Source organism: Dromiciops gliroides, chromosome 1 (assembly GCF_019393635.1).
Source record: "Dromiciops gliroides isolate mDroGli1 chromosome 1, mDroGli1.pri, whole genome shotgun sequence".
In the NCBI taxonomy this organism is placed as follows: Eukaryota; Metazoa; Chordata; class Mammalia; order Microbiotheria; family Microbiotheriidae; genus Dromiciops; species Dromiciops gliroides.
Window position 1 is genome coordinate 616,418,830 of NC_057861.1, and position 19,931 is coordinate 616,438,760.

At 38.4% G+C, this 19,931-nt stretch overlaps 1 protein-coding gene across 1 annotated transcript in view; it reads right to left on the reverse strand.

The window, feature by feature from the left end:
* Positions 1–2,960: 2,960 nt before the first annotated feature.
* The window catches only part of FRRS1L (ferric chelate reductase 1 like), a 42,651-nt gene continuing 25,680 nt past the window's right edge, over positions 2,961–19,931 (reverse strand). The window contains 1 exon segment of the mRNA XM_043983215.1: positions 2,961–18,063. Coding sequence (XP_043839150.1) covers positions 17,891–18,063 — 173 coding nt within the window. The 3' untranslated portion in view covers positions 2,961–17,890.

Here is a 19,931-nt window from a genome sequence, read left to right on the forward strand (position 1 = left end):
GGGCTATATTTTCTGACTTGAATTGGCACTCCCTTTTTACTATGTTCTATAGCTTCCTGCAGAGGGAGTAGTTTCTGCTGATCTGATTCTAAACTTGGATCATCTCTAGTAGAAACAGCCATTTTGAGGTCCCTCTCCATATGTGAGAATTTCATTTTGAGGTCTCTCTCCATATGTGAGAATTTCATTTTGAGGTCTCTCTCCATATGTGAGTATTTCATTTTGAGGACTCTCTTCATATGTGAGAATTTCCCCCATATCATAACAATGATAATAACAAAAACAAAAAAAAACCAAAAAAAATAAAATCCTTAGTCGTATGAACTATGGATGTGGTATTAAAAGGTATTTCAATTGCAGGCATAAAATTTCTACTTATATTAAACGTATTTTCCCAAAGATTCTCACTTATACTATTATACAAAAAACTTTTTGCTGCCTGAATGAGGAAAAAAACCAATAATGTTTTGAAGGACCATTGAGTAAACTATTCCTCTAAGTCGGGACGTTATGCTGTCCCAATACATTCCGATGAGAAAAATCAAAGGGATAATAGAATATTCGAGCATCTTGCCCTTTAAACTGGGCTGGCTTTTCTGTTTAAAGCAAGACTTTTAGAGGCTTAAAGTCTTTAAGGGAGATTAGACAAAGGGAAAGTCCGTGGGGGGGGGGTATTTGGAAAATCCACCGAATTAGCCGGTTTATGGCCAAACTAGGGAGGGTGGGAGGGTCCTTAAGGTCCCTTCGGGGTCGCCAAACTGTGAGATTTAAAATTGGATATTAGATCATAAATCTCCCCTACTTAACTTTTCCCTTAATTTATCTCCCAGACTAGTAAATGGAAGAAACTTCTGGTTTTCTAGTTAGAGCCTTTATTGTATATAAGGTGTTGTTGATTAGAAGGATAGGAAAATAGAAATACAGTACAAATCGTCTTAAATCTAGGCTTAGTCTATATTCCTTATAAAAACTCACCAAACCAAAAAGGCCACCTTTGGAGTGAGGGAGACCGTCTGTGCCGCGCCGCCAGGAGTCCCGCCAAGCAGGCAAAAAGGCCTACTCTCGTTCTCTCCACCCCGGAAGTCAAAAAACCCGGCAGGCAGTCTGACATGCGCAGCAGGCGGACTGTACCTGGCAGGCAGTCTGACATGCGCAGCAGGTGGACTGTACCCGGCAGGCAGTCTGACATGCGCAGCAGGCGGACTGTTCATCTCCTCCCCAAAAGGGTGGTCCTTGAAAAACTGGCGTCTTTCAGTTATCCTAACCGACTGTTAAAAACTTTCATATTTTACCACAGTTTCAAAGAGTCTGCACCGAGATATTATGTAGACATGATAAAGTTGTTGCAGAAACTGAAAATGTTGCAAAATAAGTAATCGCTGAACATTCCAGGAGAATGATTTATTGCTGAACCCAATTACCGCATTTTGCTCAAATTAGATGTCTGTAAAAAGTATAAAAACTGCTTGATTTCTAATCCCGGTGTGTCACACCTCCTGGTTGTCCCAGTGAGTGTGGTGCACCTTTCTTTCGAAAGAAATAAAATCAATGCTTCGGCCTCCTTTCTCCTTGAGTCTCTATTACAGGGGTCAGTGGGTGTACTTCCCATCCCACTCACCCTCCTTAGACAACTTGGTGGCCATTTCCCCACCCTACAACTCATCCTAGTGATGTACTTGGTGTAGATATCCAGTTACTGTAAGCTCTGCTGTGGTTCAGAGCCTCTAAGTGACTCTTTTTTTTTTTTTTTTGCAGGGCTATGGGAGTTAAGTGACTTGCCTAGGGTCACACAGCTAGTAAGTGTTAAGTGACTGAGGCCTGATTTGAACTCAGGTCCTCCTGACTCCAGGCCAGGTGCTCTATCCACTGTGCCACCTAGCTGCCCCCGTTATTGTGGTTTTAATCATCGTATATATTATTTTCTTGGTACTGGTCATTTTACTTTGTATCAATTCATATGTTTTCTCTTGATTCTCTGTATTTGCCATAGTTTATATTTTTTACTGCACTGTAATAGTCTGTTATATTCATCTACCATAATTTGTTCAGTCATTCACCAGGGGGGCATCTACTTTGTCGCCACAAAGAGCATACCATAGTAATTGCTGAAGACCTTTTACTCATTCATGTTACTAAGAGGAGTTATATTCTTCACTGGGGTTCTGCATGGGTGAAATAATAGTTGTTGATGTTTGCATTATAAGGAATCAATACAGCAAAAGGAAGTGTTGTCTTTGGGTTGTGTGGGGTCAAAGGAAAATACCTGCTTTGATAGATCAATTATTTTATTACTGTTAAATATCCAGTGACCCTGTCAGTGTGGAGATGTCCTTCTCCACGAATGAGAACTCGGGGCAAGCTCAGCTGATGGAATTCAGATAAACTGTACTAGAGTGGATATATTTCAGCTTTAATTATATTGGTTCCCTGTATAGGCACATGCTGTGGGGAGGGGCTTGGTAGCTATGTGAAGCATACCACAGACTGGTACCAGACACCAAGATTGTACCACACATCAAAATCACTGGGCCGGGGAAGAGACTCAAAGCCAAGATACCACTGCTGGTACTCTCCTGTTTTTTTTTTTTTTTTTCCCTAGACTCACTTGATCTCACTCCTTTATTCTCTCCCTCTGTTTTGGTAACATACTCTCTCCAATCTCCCTTCATTCAAATAATAACCTTCCCCTACCAGATCTCCTATACCAGCCCCCTTCATACTTTTTGGCACCCTTAAATATTTCTGAGAGTTGTAAAGGACTCTCTAAACCTTAAAACACTGCATAAATGCAAGCTATAATTATCATCCTCCCCTCCCCAAAGTTTTGCCATTACAATTTTCTCATACACTGTGAACAGAATTTCCATGCCTCTCCATCCCACAGCCCTGAACATCTGGTTATTTTTTTTCCTGGCCCATTACTGATTTTTAAAATTAGGATAAATAAAAAGTTCCATACGTAGATTTTGAGAAATGATTCTTTATTTGAAAACATTGAAGGCAGTAAGATGGGATGAGAGGTTAACATCTTAGCAGATCACTCAAAACAGCCTTTTAGGGAAAGCAACAGAGGAACTTTAAGGTCTAAGTCACAGATTAAAGTCTAGGCTAAAAGCAAAGCGATCTAATAATGAAAACAACAGCCTAAAACACCTCAAAGTCACTTGCTGTAGGAAATTTTAAGATACAAATAGCAGTTTTGGGACAGTAAAACGAAGACCATTAAGTCTTAAGGACAATAGTCTTTAGGACAGTGAAACTAAGACATGAGAAGGCAATCTTAAAGCGTTAAGAGCAAAATGGTAAGATTTAAAACACTAAAAAGCAGTCTTAAAATACTAAAACCAGTCTGGCATAATAAAAAGAATCCTAAAGGTAATCTAGATTTACTAAAAGCATAATAAAATGGTAAAGACTAAACAGTTAATTTCTTACAATACTGAAGGTGGTAAAATAACAAAAGTCTAATGCAATAGAAATAGTTAATAATAACAATGGCTTGTGTTTCTACAGCTTCACAGTTTACAAAGCACTTCCCTCACAACAACCCTGTGAGGTAGGTTAAGTATTTTTATTCCCAACTGACAGATGAGGAAATTGAGGCTCAGGGAGGTTACAGGACCTGCTGAGCATCACACAGATAGTAAGGAGCAGAGGGGGAGTCGTAACCAATTGTCTGGGACTCTTTCCTAGTTTTTCCATAGCTTCTTTCCATTTAGAGCCAGGACAATGGTATGGGGTCTGTGAATGTGAATAGCCTTCATCAATAAGCTTAAGATACATTCCTAGATCTGCAGATGGGAGGGTCCTTAGAGATCATCTCCAATCCACCCCTTTATTTTACAGATAGGGAGCTGAGGTCTAGAGAGGCTAAGTAAGCTTCTGGTTCGAAGCTAGACAGACAGGTTGTAAATGGTAGAGGAAAGATAGCAGAGCAGAACTGAGGACTTTCAACTTCAATCCAGGGCTCCTTACACTGCACTATACTGTCTCTTAATACTAATGACTCACATTTCTATGAGAGCTTTAAACATCTCCAAAGCACTTTTTCCAACCACAACCAGTGAGGTTGTTAGTGCAAGTGAATTATCACCCCCATTTTGCAGATAAGGAGATTGAAGCCCAAGGAGGTTGAGAGACTTGCCCAAGGTCACAGTTAGTGACTGTTGGAATTAGGGCACGACCCCAGATCTCCTGGCTTCAAGTGCAGTTGTCATTTCACTATCTCACATTGTAGTTCTGGTCCTCTGTTCTTTAGAGTCAGATTCTTCAAGGTGGGGAGCTTCTCATCTAGAAGGGCTCAGTCACTCTCTAGCCCCTAGTCTAGCTCCTTACACAGAGAAGGTATTTAATAAATTTTGGATGATGAAAATGATGATTGTGGTCCTCAGGCTGAAAGAGCCCCTTAGCTCTCATGCTTTGGCCAAGTACGAGGGCATTGCTTTTTACACCTAAATTGAATAGGAAATTCAAACAGCTGTAGGCAGATTCCCATTTGTTGTAGCATATTCTCCTTTCTCAGCCTCCATATTTATTTATGAATAAATCTCTACTTCATAGCTATTAGGACATCCATTTGAACAAATTATTCTTTTACTTTATTAAAGACACAGACCATTCTCCTACAAATGTACATCGATATTTACCCCCTAAAGAAAATAAAGAAGTGTTGTCCAATTGTCTCCAAGCTAAAATTGGGATAAAGCCCAGTGTTAGGCCAAACAAATGCTGGCCTTGAGCAAGTCAGACTGAATCATTCAGTCAAACTCTGAACTGGCTGTCTTGGCATAGGGACTAAATTGCTAACTATGCTGGGAATTGTAGTTTTTACCAGCTTGGGGAAAGACAAAACTACTATGAGATCAGAATTGGAAGGCTGAGGGTTTCTTTTGTTGTTGTTGTTGTTGTTTTTTTACTGCAGTGGTAATTTTCAAATCTCTCGCGAGATCCAGAGAGTTTGAGAGAGTGAATAGGGGAGATATAAATGATTGGTGGAGAATGCAGCAGCAATAGCAGAAGGAAGATTTTCCAGGAGACTGACTCTAAGACCTACAGTATCTGGAGTCTTTTCATTTCCCTGGCTTACTTTCTAGATGACCTTCACTTAATGTTCACTTATTGTGGGGACTTAATGTCCCCTCTTCCTTTCAAAGACTCCTAGTTCAGAATGGCTTGTCAGCTGAGAAATAATGAAATTAGCTCATGAGGGTTTTAGTCTAGGGCAGAGGTTCTTAACACTGGTTCCATGAACATGGGTTTAATTTTTAATAGTTTGGCAATGATTTTAATTTATTTCCTTTGTATTCCTAGATATTTTATTTTATACATTTAAAAACATTATTTTGAGAAAGGGTTGACAAGACACACTTGCTACCAACGGGGTTTATGACAACAAAAAGATTAAGAACCCTTGATTTAGGCAATAGGTCCCAATTCCACATGGCTTCTTTTCCCTGCAATGTTAGAAGCCTTAAAATACATATTATTAGGAAAAATAATAAATTTCTGGGCCTGTAGGCAATCTTTTGACTACCAAGCTGGAAATGTTGTGTTCCAGACAGTTGTATTTATGTAGTTGTAAGTTTTATCCATTTCCCACAAGTGAGGGCAGGGGAGAAATAGTCTTCAGCCAGATACCTGCTGGGTATCACTAGTAAGGGAAGTGCCTTACTAGTTGTTACTACCAGCACCTACTAGAGAGTTAGGGCATGGGAATCATAGGGAGGAAGGGATATCTGTGGATCAATTTTGATTATAAAGTCGGCCATAAAGTAATGAAAAATGTTTATATCACTTTTCCTCTGGAACTAGTTTCCTCCTATAATGCTGTCTACCCAAAATTTGTATTTTGCTACAACAATAATCGTTCACATTTCAATCACACTCAGCAATTTACAAAGCAATGGTCTCATTAACCTGGAAAAGCTATTAGAAATTTTAGTTGTGGTACACTTGGCTGGAATTACTATGGTTCTAAGACTGAAGAATTAGAAGGAATTATAAAGCAGGGTAATTGATCAGGTCAAGCTAGTGATGTTTAGTCATAGCATCTAGGCTACAAAGGATAATGTTAGTAGTAAATGTCAAAATTCTGGGTTCCTATGATTCAGGGGTTTGGGATAGAACAAGGTCCTCAGTAAATCAAGTGAGATTCCATTCACATTCAAAAGCACAAAATTACTTGTAAACAGAATGGGATTGTAATATTTGTAAATTGGGAAATTTGCTCAAACAAAATTCACTATTATAAATTCTTCTCATTAAGCAGCTATTTAAATACTCCAAACCTTTTTCTAAGTACATTTCCATCAAATCTGTGAACATTTCTCACAGGACATTGAAGAGATGATCATAGGACATTTTGAGGGGGGAGATAAGTAGAGGAAGGAAGTAGCAGAAGTGAACAACTATATTGATCTCTTCTCTTTCACATCTGGGCTTTGAATAAGCTCATTCTTTTCCTGTTATATCAATTACATTTTTTTCCCCTGCTGCTAGATACCGTATGTAGCGGAAAGAACAGTGAGTCCTAGCTCTTCCACTTACTAGTGGTGTGACAACAGGCAAGTAACTTAACCTTTCTGAGTTTCATTTTCTTCATTTGTTAAACAAGGATGAGACATCTACTACGTACTTCATAGGGATATTGTAAGGAAAGTGCTTTACTAAAAATAAAGCATGAAATAAAGAATAATTGTTGTGAATCTTTATGTTTCCTTTCTCTATTTCAGCCTGTGAAAGATAAATGGGAGGATATGGAGAAAAGATGCATGGGAAGGCATGGATAAGTTGTGATCCTCAGTGTCAAAGGAAGCATCCCCATCAGTGATATCACAGATCCATTGAAATAATAATAACTAACATTTATAGAATACTTTAGAGTTTGCAAAGTGCTTTGCATACACCATCTTATTAGATTCCATAACTAATCTACTCCTGGCTTTTGTCAGTGTCCATGCAGAGTAATATAACATTGAACTAGAGGTCAGACTTCCATCAACTTCAATGATTGGGAGCACCTCTGTGATTTTAGAAAAAGGTCTCTGATTCCCTGAAGTGGCTGATACCAAACTCTTACTATTAAAGTCACATTCTGTCTTAGTCAGTCATTCAGAGCTGTATGCACTGTTATTAAATAAACAAAACTAACAAGCTTGGTTATCTGCCCACAATAGAAGAAAAACATCAAATTGTAAAGGGATGGCAGATAGTCCTCCTAGTAACAGGCAAAATTACAGAAGAAGTGACTGTTGATTGGCTAAAATTGAGAGAGGAGCCATGAAAAATTAAAAGTAGCAGGCATGCACAGAAAGAATTTATGCTGAAGGAATCTGAGTAGTTCCAAGGGAATTCAGTCCTTTGCCTCTCCCAAGAGAAAAGCCTTAGGGTACATGTGTTCACATTCACACACACAGAGGAGTTACGGGGGCTTCCACATTATGGTGGGGAGGGGGAAGGAGGCAGCATCAACAAATGCAGTGGCTCTGTGGCAAGCACTGAGGGTTCTTGAGAAATTGTTGATGCCTCATAGGATAGTACTTTTCAGAGTTCTTGGGAGCATACATTGGGTGAGACATGTGTAGACTAGGAGCAGATGTGGGAATGAGGGAGGGAAGCAGGCTTTTTAATAAGGTACTTAAGCTAAAGGAGGGGAAAGACTACAGCTGAAGAACAATTCAGGAAGGGGACTTGAACACATGAATTGAAGGAGGAGGAAGAACAGGGGGCCTTAGGCTGAAAGAGAAGCAAAAGCGGCTCAGAGAAGGAGAAAGGGAAGCGAAGGAGGTGGGAAATGAAACGAAGTTGGTAAAGTACCCTAAGTATAAGGAATGTGACACTTGTACTGGAAAGAATATAAAACAAGTTTCCAGTCCCACCCAACCCCTCCAGTGTGGGTAAGTTTAAGTAATTTGAACGGGCCGGCTGCCCAGTGTCAGAGGCCATGATGGGAGGTGAAAGGAATTCACTTATGATAACCCAACTAGTAGTAAGGGCTGAGGGCCTTTCCCTGGGGAGGGTTTGGGTGGAGGAGGAAAAATGAAGAACAAGGTCTTGACAGCTGTCTGAGTATTAGCTAAATGTGGTGTATGGTGACTTAAAAGTGATGATAACGTGTTGATTAGCTCCCAGGCATGTTGGCCAGGAGCAGTTTTATTAAAAAAGTTGTTAATACTCTTTCCTCTTTTCTTCTAGGGGAAGAAAAAGCCAGAGAGGCAGATAGAAAATGATAGCAGCAAGTCAATAGAGTAGCAGCTGCAGAGGATAGCTCTAGTAGATGACAGCAGGAGAGAAGCAGCTGTCAGGAACAGCTCAGAAGAGTAGCAGCAGTGGATGGCAGCTTCAGCAGGTGGTAGTAGCAGCTTGGCAGAGCAGGTGACAGCTCCAGTAGATGGCAGGAGCCCCTTAGTAAGAGGAGCAGCAGTAGATGATACTACAGCACATAGCTATAGCACTTTGGCAGAGAATGAGCAAGTGATGGTAGCAGCAGCTAAGTAGTAGGAGCTGATAGCTTAAGAAAATGGCAGCAGCAGTTTGGCAGAGAAGTGGCAGCAGCTAAGCAGAGAAGCAATAATAGATGACACCTCCAGAAGATGGCATCGGCATCTTAGTGGAGATGCAAGAGTAGATGGCAATAGTAGCTTAATGAAGAAGTAATAGCAGATGATAGTGGGAGCTAAGCAGAGAAACACCAGCAGATGGTGATAGCAGCTAAGCAGAAAAGCAATAGTAGAAGGAGGCAGCAGCTAAGCAGAGAAGCAGCAGCAGATGATGATGGCAGAAGCTTGCAGCGAAGCAATAGTAGATGGCAGTGGCGGCTAAGCAGAGAAGCAATAGCAGATGGCGGCAGAAGCTAAGCAGAGAAGCAGCAGCTGATGGCAGAAGCTAAGCGGAGAAGCAGCAGCAGATGATGTCAGAAGCTAAGCAGAGAAGCAGAAGCAGATGGCAGAAGCAGCTAAGCAAAGAAGCAGCGGCAGATGGCAGAAGCAGCTAAGCAGAGAATCAGAAGCAGATGGCAGAAGCAGCTAAGCAGAGAATCAGAAGCAGATGGCAGAAGAAGCTAAGCAGAGAAGCAGCAGCAGATGGCAGAAGCAGCTAAGCAGAGAAGCAGCAGATGGCAGAAGCAGCTAAGCAGAGAAGCAGCAGCAGATGGCAGAAGCAGCTAAGCAGAGAAGCAGCAGCAGCAGATGGCAGAAGCAGCTAAGCAGAGAAGCAATACTAGATGGTGGCAGCAACTGAGCAGAGAAGCAGCAGCAGATGATAGCTGCAGAAGATAGCAACAGGAGCTTAGCGGAGAAGCAGTAGCAGATGAAGGTGGAAGCTAAGCAGAGAAGCAGCAGCAGGTGGTGGCAGCAGCTAAGCAGAGAAGTAGTAGAAGGTAGCTGCAGAAGATGGCACCAGTAGCTTAGCAGAGAAGCAATAGCAGATGGTGGCAGCAGTTTAGCAAAGAAGCAGTAGTAGATAGAAGTATCAGCTAAGCAGAGAAGTAATAGTAGAGGGCGACAGAAGCTAAGCAGAGAACCAGCAGCAGATGACAGCTGCAAAGTATAACAGCAGCTTAGCAGAGAAGCAATAGCAGATGGCAGCAGCAACTCAGAAGGGAGTCAGCAGCCACAGTAGCAGATGAGCAGTAGCTCCAACATGTGGCTACAGATCCGCAAAGAAGCAGCAAATGGCAGCTTTGTAAGTAAAAAGGAAAGACAGCTGCAGAGCTGGAGTGGAAGGGTTATGACTCATAGTCAATTGCTGGGGCATGAGAGGTGTTTTATGCACAACAAAGCTCTTACAAAGCGAGTCGTCCAGGGATTGTTTCTTCTCCCATTTTCATCAGAATTTGTGGGAGAATATAACCCTTCATGTATGGATGGCAAAGAATACTTCTGTGACTTGATTTTCACTCTTGCATTGTCCTTGATAGTTAATAAATATGAAAGCTACATCTGGGATTAAAATTGTTTTTTCTTCTTTGTTTTTCTTTAAATAGGAGTGTGCAGCATCACTGAAGACACACTGGGACTCTCATTGCAATTTTGTTTTTTCCATTTGAACAGAATTTTAGTCCAGCTAAGCAGAGAAGCAGCAGAAAATGGTAACTACAAAAGATGGCAGCAGCAGCTTAGTGAAGAAGCAATTAGCAAATGGACTCTCACTCTGCAATTTAAAAAAAATTTTGAACATTTTAGTTCAGTGTTACTTGCTGTGTTTTTGGAAGACTTTTTCCTTTTATTTTTCAGTTGTTAATTTTTCCATATATTTAAAAATTTCAGTTATTTTAAGATATTATTGTCATTTTAAATTTTGTTTTACTTTAAACAATTAAAACTGAATTTTATCAGTTTTAAATCTCAAGACATCTAAGTGGCATCTGACTCTTTCCAATAGCTTAGGGAGAAAATAGTCACATATATGGATTACTTGAAAGTCTTGGTCTATATAGATGACTTCATTAATTTTGGGAAGAACCTGGAAAAAGATGGATGCAAGTATTGGAATGGCAAAAGGAAGCTGTCAATTGACTAATGCTAGTTTTGCACAGCCTCTCTCAAGTGTGCAAGTCAAAGAGTATCTCCATAAGGTTCTGAGCACTGATCCAGAGAAGAAAGAAGTGCTCTTGAATTGGGCACACCACAGAACCTTTGAGATCTGAGGACGTTTAATGTTTATTATTGCAAAATTGTGTAGAACTATATTGCTATTGCTAAGCTACTAAATGTTCTCACTCATGCATATGTGATCAATGAAAACCAAAAGCTGAAGGGCAGTAAAGGTCAAATTGATTTAAAACCTATGAAGTCATTTGTAGATCTATGAAAGGACATATGTGAAAAATTATCAAAGATTTGGGTCAGTTGCCTCATGAATATATAAGTGTTGCCTATAAAGGTCTAGGCAAACCTTTTGTCCTACACACAGATGCAAGACTGAAGTATTTGGGAGCAGTTCTGTACTAAGAAAGTGATGGTCCCTAGGAACCAGTACATTTACCAGCAGAAAACAATGACAATGAGATTCTTTATGCCATAAGTTGAAATTCTTGACTTTGAAGTGGGTTGTCACTGAAAAGCTCAAAGATGGTATATAAGTATCAAGTAAATGCTTCTTGTCATAGATGGGTAGCAGCACTAGCCAACTACAAATACAGCATTTACTAACAGCTAAGGAAGAGTAATGTGGACACGGATGCTCTTTCCTACGGGTCACATGACATCAAAGCTACAGTGATACCTAAGGAGAGTGCAGGACTATATGTGATTCCCAGATAGCTGGGCAATTGTCAAGTCGATATATAGCTAAGACTTTGGGACTTTTCTCACATTGTATAAAGTGGCTTATACGAACCTTGTTTCATTGAACTTGCTTTGTCTTAATTTGCTTTAAAAGACTGCCAGTGAAAGCAGATAGATGATGGGTTATAAGAAGTGATACAGGCAAAGAAGGATAGAAGTGAGGCCAAAGGACTTTAAATTCCAGTCACTAGAAGTTGTCTTATTGTTGAAACAATAGAAGTTGGACCTGCATAATGGAATGCTGTATTGTACTATTATTAATCATGCAGATGGTACCAAAAAACAAATTGTACCATCGAGTGCATATCACTCTCTGTCTATCACCATGATGACTTTGGACATATAGATCAAGAAAGAACTCTGGAGTAAGAAACATATTTTACTGGCCTGAGATGGTAGCAGATGTTACTTGGAAATGTGAGATGAGTTCATTATGCACAAAGAAAAGCTAACCGATTTGTGCCTCATATTTGAAGAACATAAGCACAATCAAACCTTTGGAACTTGTCTTAACTGACTGTATTTCTGGAAGAAGAGAACAAGACATGTTATATCTTCATGGTGACTGATTATTTCACCAGGCATACATAGGCAATATGCAATTCCAATCAGGAATCAAAAGCGTCCAGTGGTTGCTAAATTGTCACAGGAGAATTATTTCTCAGTGTACGAATTCCTAGCTATGATTCAGCTGACCAAGGCAAAAACTTTGAGAGCAGGCTACTCAAAGAAATGCTAGCATTCACAAATATCAAGAAGTCAAAATATACCTTACAATCTCCCAAAGAGACTCATAGCCCAAATGTTTCAGTTGTACAATGTTGAACCTGTTAGAACACTGAAACCAGAACAAAAAATGGAATAGAGTCAACATAGAGTATTTGTGGTATACACATACAACTCCATCCAGAGGAAATAAGGCTACAATCTGTAAACCATAGTTACTGATGTTTGGTCAGGAGTCATATCTATTTATTGATTTGTTTATTGGAGTCTCAGAAGAGGAAGGAAATTCAAACACTCATAATAAGCATAGTTATCAGCTAAGAAGAAGAAGGAAGCCTATAAACTAGGCATGACTTCAGCTTGGGAGAGCTGACAGAAACGAATGACAGTATGATGGCTAAGTTTGTTATCAAGAGTTTTGTCAAGAAATGTTGCTGTTCAAGAGGCATACAAGTTGAGATTGACAGAAAGTTTTTCCATACCAAGTTGTTGAGACACTGGACAACTTGATTATTTACAGAATAGTTCCGGAGAGTGGGTGGGGCCTGGTAGAAACAATTCATTACAACCACCTGTTATCCATAGAAAATTTAGTTGACTTCACTGATGAACAGAAGGACAGAAATAATAGATGCTTACCTCAACTGTTTACCAATTGTGCGAAAGTGGTCTGAATTAGATCGGAATGAAATGGCATTTCCAGTGAAGGAGCCACTCTATATTATAACTCAGTAACTTTGCCTTACTGAAAACATGAGGAAAGATTCAACCCAGAGACAGTACCTTTCCTTCTCAGAACTTAATAAGTAGAGACTTCTAGGGTCCAGAGACAATTCATAGAGCCTAGAAATACTGATAGACAGACTAGATCCTCAAAACGCTCAAGTATAGGAATACAGACCTGTATATCTCATGGCAATGATGATGATTACCATTAACCAGCTCAGGTACAGGGCCAGAAAGAATAGCAGGATATAAGGTAGCTAGGTCTATCTAAACTGTGAGCAAACTAACCCTTGATGTCATTTGTGAAACTGGAGAAATGGTTATACATTTAGCCAGACAATAATACTAACGTTTGCTCATGTAATGAATGTCTTGCTTTTAACTGCTTATGTTTACTTATGCACTTGTTAATTACTGTATGTTCTGAGTTATGATTCCGTTTTATTATTTTGCTGTTTATGTGCTAATGTTATACATGTAGCATAGCAAATCTGTTAGCTAGGTATTGTTTTGCTACTTATTTGCATATATGCTAAGGCTCATGCATTTTTAATTATGGTACAGACTTATCTACATTGTTATTTCTAGCTTTTTTCTCTATTTATAGATATTTGCTTGTATACTATGACTATTTTATACTACCAGAATAGGTTCATGTAATATGTTCAGAATATAATTTAGAGATTAAGTCACTGAAATTGCTTTGCACTGTCCTATACCTACTGAATGTGAGAATGATTACCCAGGATCCTGCGGTAATTATCCTTGTTATTTCAAATGCTGATATTTATCTTGATGATTGTGACATATATTTGCAGAGGTCAAGTATATTTCAACTGATTTTAAAAGAGGCAACAAAATTCCTGGCCCTGGGGAAGAATGCAACCTAGATTTGCCATGCCCACAGGTTTTTTTTTCTTTTGCCAGCAAGCCATGAAAGTTATCCAGAATTCCTGAAGTTTTTGTTGTCTTTCCTTTGCCCTTGTATAGACCTCAGGGGAGGAAAAGACAACAGAGTGGTCAGAGAGGAGAAATATCACACAGAACTGTTGGGATCATTTCCTCTAACACATCTTTCTAGGACTCTTCTGGATTGCTCAGTTGTAGGGCAGAATGATATCTTTGAGTGAAGGATGAAAGTAGAGTAGAGATAGACTCAGCAGATAATAGAGGGGCTGGTGAGACGAATACACCTGGTCCCTAATACTTGTGTTTTTCTTTTCTTTGCTCTTGGCCATATATGTTGCCTCATGTTTATCAGTCCAAAAAACAATCCTATGACTTTATATTTTCCCCCGCCCCTTGATAGTGAAGGGGAGGGAAGGAACAGCATGGAGAGGAGATAAGTTAATTTTGTTTCCTATCCATTGCAGCTCCAGGTAGTAAGATTTCAGATGATTTGTCATCTGATTATTCACTTAGTTTTTATGTCATTAACAAAATGGCTACAAATAAGAACTATTTGCATTGGTAATAATATGCACAGAGAGAAAACAAGAAGGAAGATCTTTCCCCTCAGCACAAGCTGGAGTGTAGTGTGGGGAATCAATCAAAGAGAGAAAGAGTGTGAATTTTATAATCTTGCAGTGTGCATGAGTTCAAATGGTACCCCAGACAGAGAGAGAGAAAGAGACTCATATTTGCTGCAAGTCAGAAGGCTTGCTTATTGGAGAAGATAGTTATTTTTAGCTTGATAGAATTTTAGGGACAATTGGACTTTTTTGGGGTATAGATATTTAGCCCAAAAGGGAATGAGTGATGACTTTGTAGTTAAATTCACACACTCTTCTTGGTAGTGACTAGGATGCTAATAAATAAATTGATAATCACCATTCTCTATTTGTAGCTATTAATCCAAGTTTGGTTTTTATTCTAGAGATTGTTTAGGTACTCTGAGATGAAACTCAATAAATTAAGAGAATCAGGGTGATAGAGATATCCTAGATTTGGCCTCAGAGTAAGGAATACCTTGGTTCAAGTCCTGTGCCTGATTCATACTATTGGCTGTGTGTCCCTGGGCAAATAACTTCTCTGTGCCCCTCATTAAGACTCTAAATTATAGAGCAATTGCCCATTTGGATTGGTAAAGGGAGTTTCCTCACTGGTAGTTTACTCTGACAATGAAGTCATAAGTCTGAACAAAAACAAAGAAAACTCTCATTTAACTAGAAGGCTTTGAGAACAGTTGTTTTGGTTACTTGCATTTTATGATGAAGTCATTTGTTTCAATACTTGTTGACAATCTTTCCAAGATGTATTAGTCTTCTTTCTTGCCTTACGTAAGTAGAATACTCTGAATTTAGTCTTTCTTTAATGATCAAAAATTTTGATGGGCCTCAAGGGAATAGTACTTAATTTTAATAGGTTTAATAGTTTTAAATCTTGTAAGAGAATGGTTTGAATCAAAGATAATCTTGGGAAACAATCTGGAAGTTGGTTTGAAGTTACTGATATGTGTTTATTTTCTTTCATTTTCAATTTTCTCCCTAGACTGAGTTGCTAGATGGAGAAAAAAAAAAACCCAAGCCAAAACCTACTAAATGAGGATTCTAGTGGGACTTAAATTCATTAATTCTTATGAAATATGTGTAGACATACTATGTGCATTTTAAAAGTTGTCAGTAGTTAGTCCTTCTAATTTAGTAAATACTGATTGTTTAATGCGGTTGAAATATGTATAGTTACTTCAGGGAATCTTCCAATTCAGGAGGTTGTTCAACTGTTATTACTTGACATCTCTATGTTGTGAATTCATGTCATTGAACAATCATGACATTCAAATACCAGCTAAAGTCCAAAGTAGGAAAGATCATTTAGTAAATTCATAAACAATCCTTTTGTTGATGCTTTAAGATCAAGAACTAACTATTGGCTTGTTTAAATAAATAATGGATTTATAGATTGGTTACAGATGTGAGTATATGAAGCTGTTAGCTGAGATGGGCTTACAAGTATGAAACAAAAACATACTTGTGACATCCCTAACTCTACACACGTGACCTGTAATTAAAGCAGAAGTTGTCAATGAAACAATTAGCTTATTGCTTTGAAATGTAAATGGGAGGAAAGTTCATGAATTTGCTAATTATTTTTCCCTACTGTAGACAGGTTAGCAGTAACATTTATACAATCTAACATCACAGGTATTAGTCTACACATAAAAGAAAACAGAAAAATCTTAAAAACATTTCGCTTTTCTATTAAGGGCATAGGGGAACAAATATATTGTAGTCTCATATTGTAACCTATAACCTACAATTTTAGACCCAGTTTAAAGAGATTTAATTATCAGAAGAACTGTAAAAACATCATCATAGGAAGATCTTGCCAATGTCATAAATTCCAAGATGACTACTAAATTGATTTGGTCTAGATAGTAAAATGCACTTCATTAATATGAAGTGTGACTGACACAATGAAAATTACCAGTACAAAGACCTTTCCTTTGAATGAGGACATTGAATGTCCTCAATGAGTCATTGAATGAGGACAGATCATGGGAAGTACTTAGGGATAATAATACAGATGTCTACATATATTCATATATGAAGACAGTGTTGTAGAAATGACAGGTTGGGAATCAGGAAGACCTGGGTTAATACCCTCCTCTGACACTTGCTAGCTGTATGACCCTAGTCAAGTAATATAAACTCTATGTATCTTGGGCAATGCCATAGGATTTATCTCAAGTCATAGATGGTTGTGGTGTATGATGCATATTTTTGGGTGGAATATTTAGGAGGAAAATTCCATGGTGACAAAATCACAGATACTTCTCATTCACATATGAAATAAAGTCAAAGCATCATCATTATTATTGTATTGCTTGTCTAGTACACAAGTATATATCTTCAAAGCAATTAATGGAAATAGTTCTTGGCATATTCTTTTCACCATTAATTGTTCTACTTCCTGATGACTATCTAAAATAAACACTATTTTTTCTCATGTAACACTGTTTCTAAGACATAATTGTGAATTATTCTTCAATGGATCTTGAAACACTATTAAGATGGTTTGTTTCCTACAATGCCTATTTAAGTTACTTCAATCTAGTAGACACCCTTGAAATGAGTTATGATATTGGCAATAGGGTTATTTAGGCCTAAAAATTACTACTTTTTTGTCCACTTAAAGGTAATTATAAATGAACTTCCTAGTTTCTGAAAGTAATTATATGATCTTCCAAATTCCAAACTTTTTAAATCGCTATTTTTAATCCAAAATATAATTTCATTTTTCTATTGTCTAACCAGGGGCTGAATACAAAACATTTTGCTTTTTGCTATTGAGAAGGGGAACTGGAAATGAAATAATATCCTATTTTCATTTGAATATTAGCCACACTTTCCCCCCAGTCTCTTAGTAAGAAACTGACAGTTAAAGTGATTTTTAAAATTGCATTTGAATGAAAAGAAATGTAAAAAACTTTTAGAATAATTTTCAATATGGTAATCTTGTAAAAAAAAATTCAATTTCAATTTATATATATTTTTTCCCTTTCAAAGACTCATTTTAGGAGAGTGGCCTATTTTTAGAAGCAGCTTTGGACCCATAATAGCACATTGTAATATCCCTTTTCTTCTTTTCATCATCAGTATCATTATTCTGAAAGCACTTATTCTCTACTAACTTTTGGAAGTCTTTTTGTATAAAAGGTCAATGGTTTAATGGTCTTGTGACTTCACAACAATTTATTGTATATTTTCTGATGATTCTTAAGCAACTTTTGTGGACCCAATAAGAAAGAGTTGTTCAAAGACTTTGCTTCAAATCTTGGTTCTTTCATGAACCAGCTGTGTGTCTATGGGCAACTTACAATTTCTCTGGGTCTCAGTTTCCTCATTTGTAAAATGGTGATAAAATCCTTGCTCTAGATATCTCCCAGGGCTGTAGTGCAGAACAAATGAGATAATGTATATGAAAATTCTTTTATGAGAAAGTAATGCTATATAAATGCAAGGTATTATTATTACCACAAACCTCTTCTACCCAGAAGATAAGCTCGATAACTTTCTTCTCTGACAAGTTTAGTTGCTAAAAAGGAATTTAAAAAAAAAAAAAACAATTATATTGAATTCTACTAGAAAACACACCACAATGAAGAATTTCCAATTAATCCACAAGATGTACTTTCGGCTTTGCTGCTGTGGTTATGGGGTTCCCATCAATAAGTAAAAGGTCAGTGCGACAATAAGAAGCAAGCAGAATGGAGAAGAGAAGGTTTGATAGGCAGCTGATGGCATAAAAATGTCTTCATACTTGTAAATACTGACAACGCGCTCTGATGTAGGTGGTGAATCTATGTCATGCCGAGTTATAGATCCTTTAAAAGAAAAGGATTGGAAAAAAATAAAGATTTAAAAAAATACCTGGACGGTCAAGGCATCTTAAACTCTTCAGTGCCAAGTAAATGAGCATCAGCAGCTTGGATTACCCTCACATCCATGACTGGATAATAAAGAAATGAAGTTATCACAGGAATTAAATGAAATATCTCCTGGAAACGATTTAAATGAATGAAGAGGCTGGTTTCTCATTACTTTCTGATACTCTTCCCCCAACCAGACATCTACTATGGGACAAACTTTAGTCATTAGGGTAAACTGGTCACTTACCTTGTGTGGCTAGATGCTAAGTCCTGCCAGTTCTAGTAATTTAAACTTCCTGACACCATACGCGGCTTCTCAGAACACAAAAGGCTGAATAGCCAGACCTCAGAAGTCAAAAATCTATATAATTTGGGGTAGCTAGGTGGCACAGTGGATAAAGCACTGGGCCTGGATTCAGGAGGATCTGAGTTCAAATCTGGACCCTAAGCAAGTCACTTAACCCTCATTGCCTTGCCAAAAAAAAAAAATCTATATAATTTACTGACTGAATATATGCCAGGGTGGTGTTACAGCGCGTGCTAGAGACTTACTCTCGTGTTCTTCTTAGTGTTTTGTATTGTCTACACTGCTGTCATTGCATTCTTTAGGGAATTCCTAGAGTGAAGCTTAGTTTTGTGCCATAAATGGATCACTGCATAAAAGTTTGACTAACAACTTTTTTTAGATAATAGGAAAGTGGCTATGTGGGCTCTCTACTTATACTTGGCATAGAACTTACCCCAAAATTTAATAAAAATTGATCACTTTCAAGAAGAATATTAAAAACTCTCCCAGGGGCGGGTAGGTGACACAGTGGATAATGCACCGGCCCTGGATTCAGGAGTACCTGAGTTCAAATCCGGCCTCAGACACTTGACACTTACTAGCTGTGTGACCCTGGGCAAGTCACTTAACCCCATTGCTCTCCAAAAACAAAAAAACAAAAACAACAACAACAACAAAAAACTCTCCCAAAGATAATGTTAAAAGGTAGAAACCCTCAGCCCTGGCTTCTATAGAAGTCTCTATCTCTCCTATACAGATTTGTTCTTAACATTGGTAGGCCAGAAATAGGAGACTTAACTGTGCTGGAATTGGATATTGGAGGGGCCATGTGTTGGTTTTCCCTTTACCCTACTTTCTTAGGGAATCCCCTAGGGTTGATGAAATAGGAACAGACATGCCCAGTGAAGCATTTGCCCATGAACACAGAGATTGAGGACAGGAAGAAAACTTTTAGGAGACAATATATTTTTGAGGGGATTTGGGGGAAGAGGATAAGAGGGAATGAGAAGAGAGGTTGGATGTGTTGTGTTTTTAACAAGTTGCTGTCTATACTTTCTATGGGACCCAAATAGGAAAAGTGGGTGAGGAGCACACAGCCAACATGATCTCATGAATCTTTATATAGTATCTGAACTTGAGATGCAGGCCATTGTAGGCACAGGGTTCAGGGACATGGTTTGTTAAGCTTTTTTTGGTCACAGATTTATGGTGTATTGTGTGCCTGGTGCCAACAGCCTTCTAGTCGGTCTGCTATCTCCAATTCCTACCTATTCTAGGACACCCTACATACAATCACTAGATTAATTCTCTTAAATGCCTCTATCATATCACTCTCTGGCTTAGTAACTTACAACAGCTCCCTATAGCCTACCAGATCAAATAATAAATAACCCTTCAGGTTGAAATTCCATTCTCTTACATTTGCCAACCTTATTATTCCCCATTTTGGCTCCTAGTTATAACAGATATCTTTCTCACACTCATCTTGCTCATTCCATCTTCTCTTGTTAATTTAAATCCTATACTCTTCCAGAAG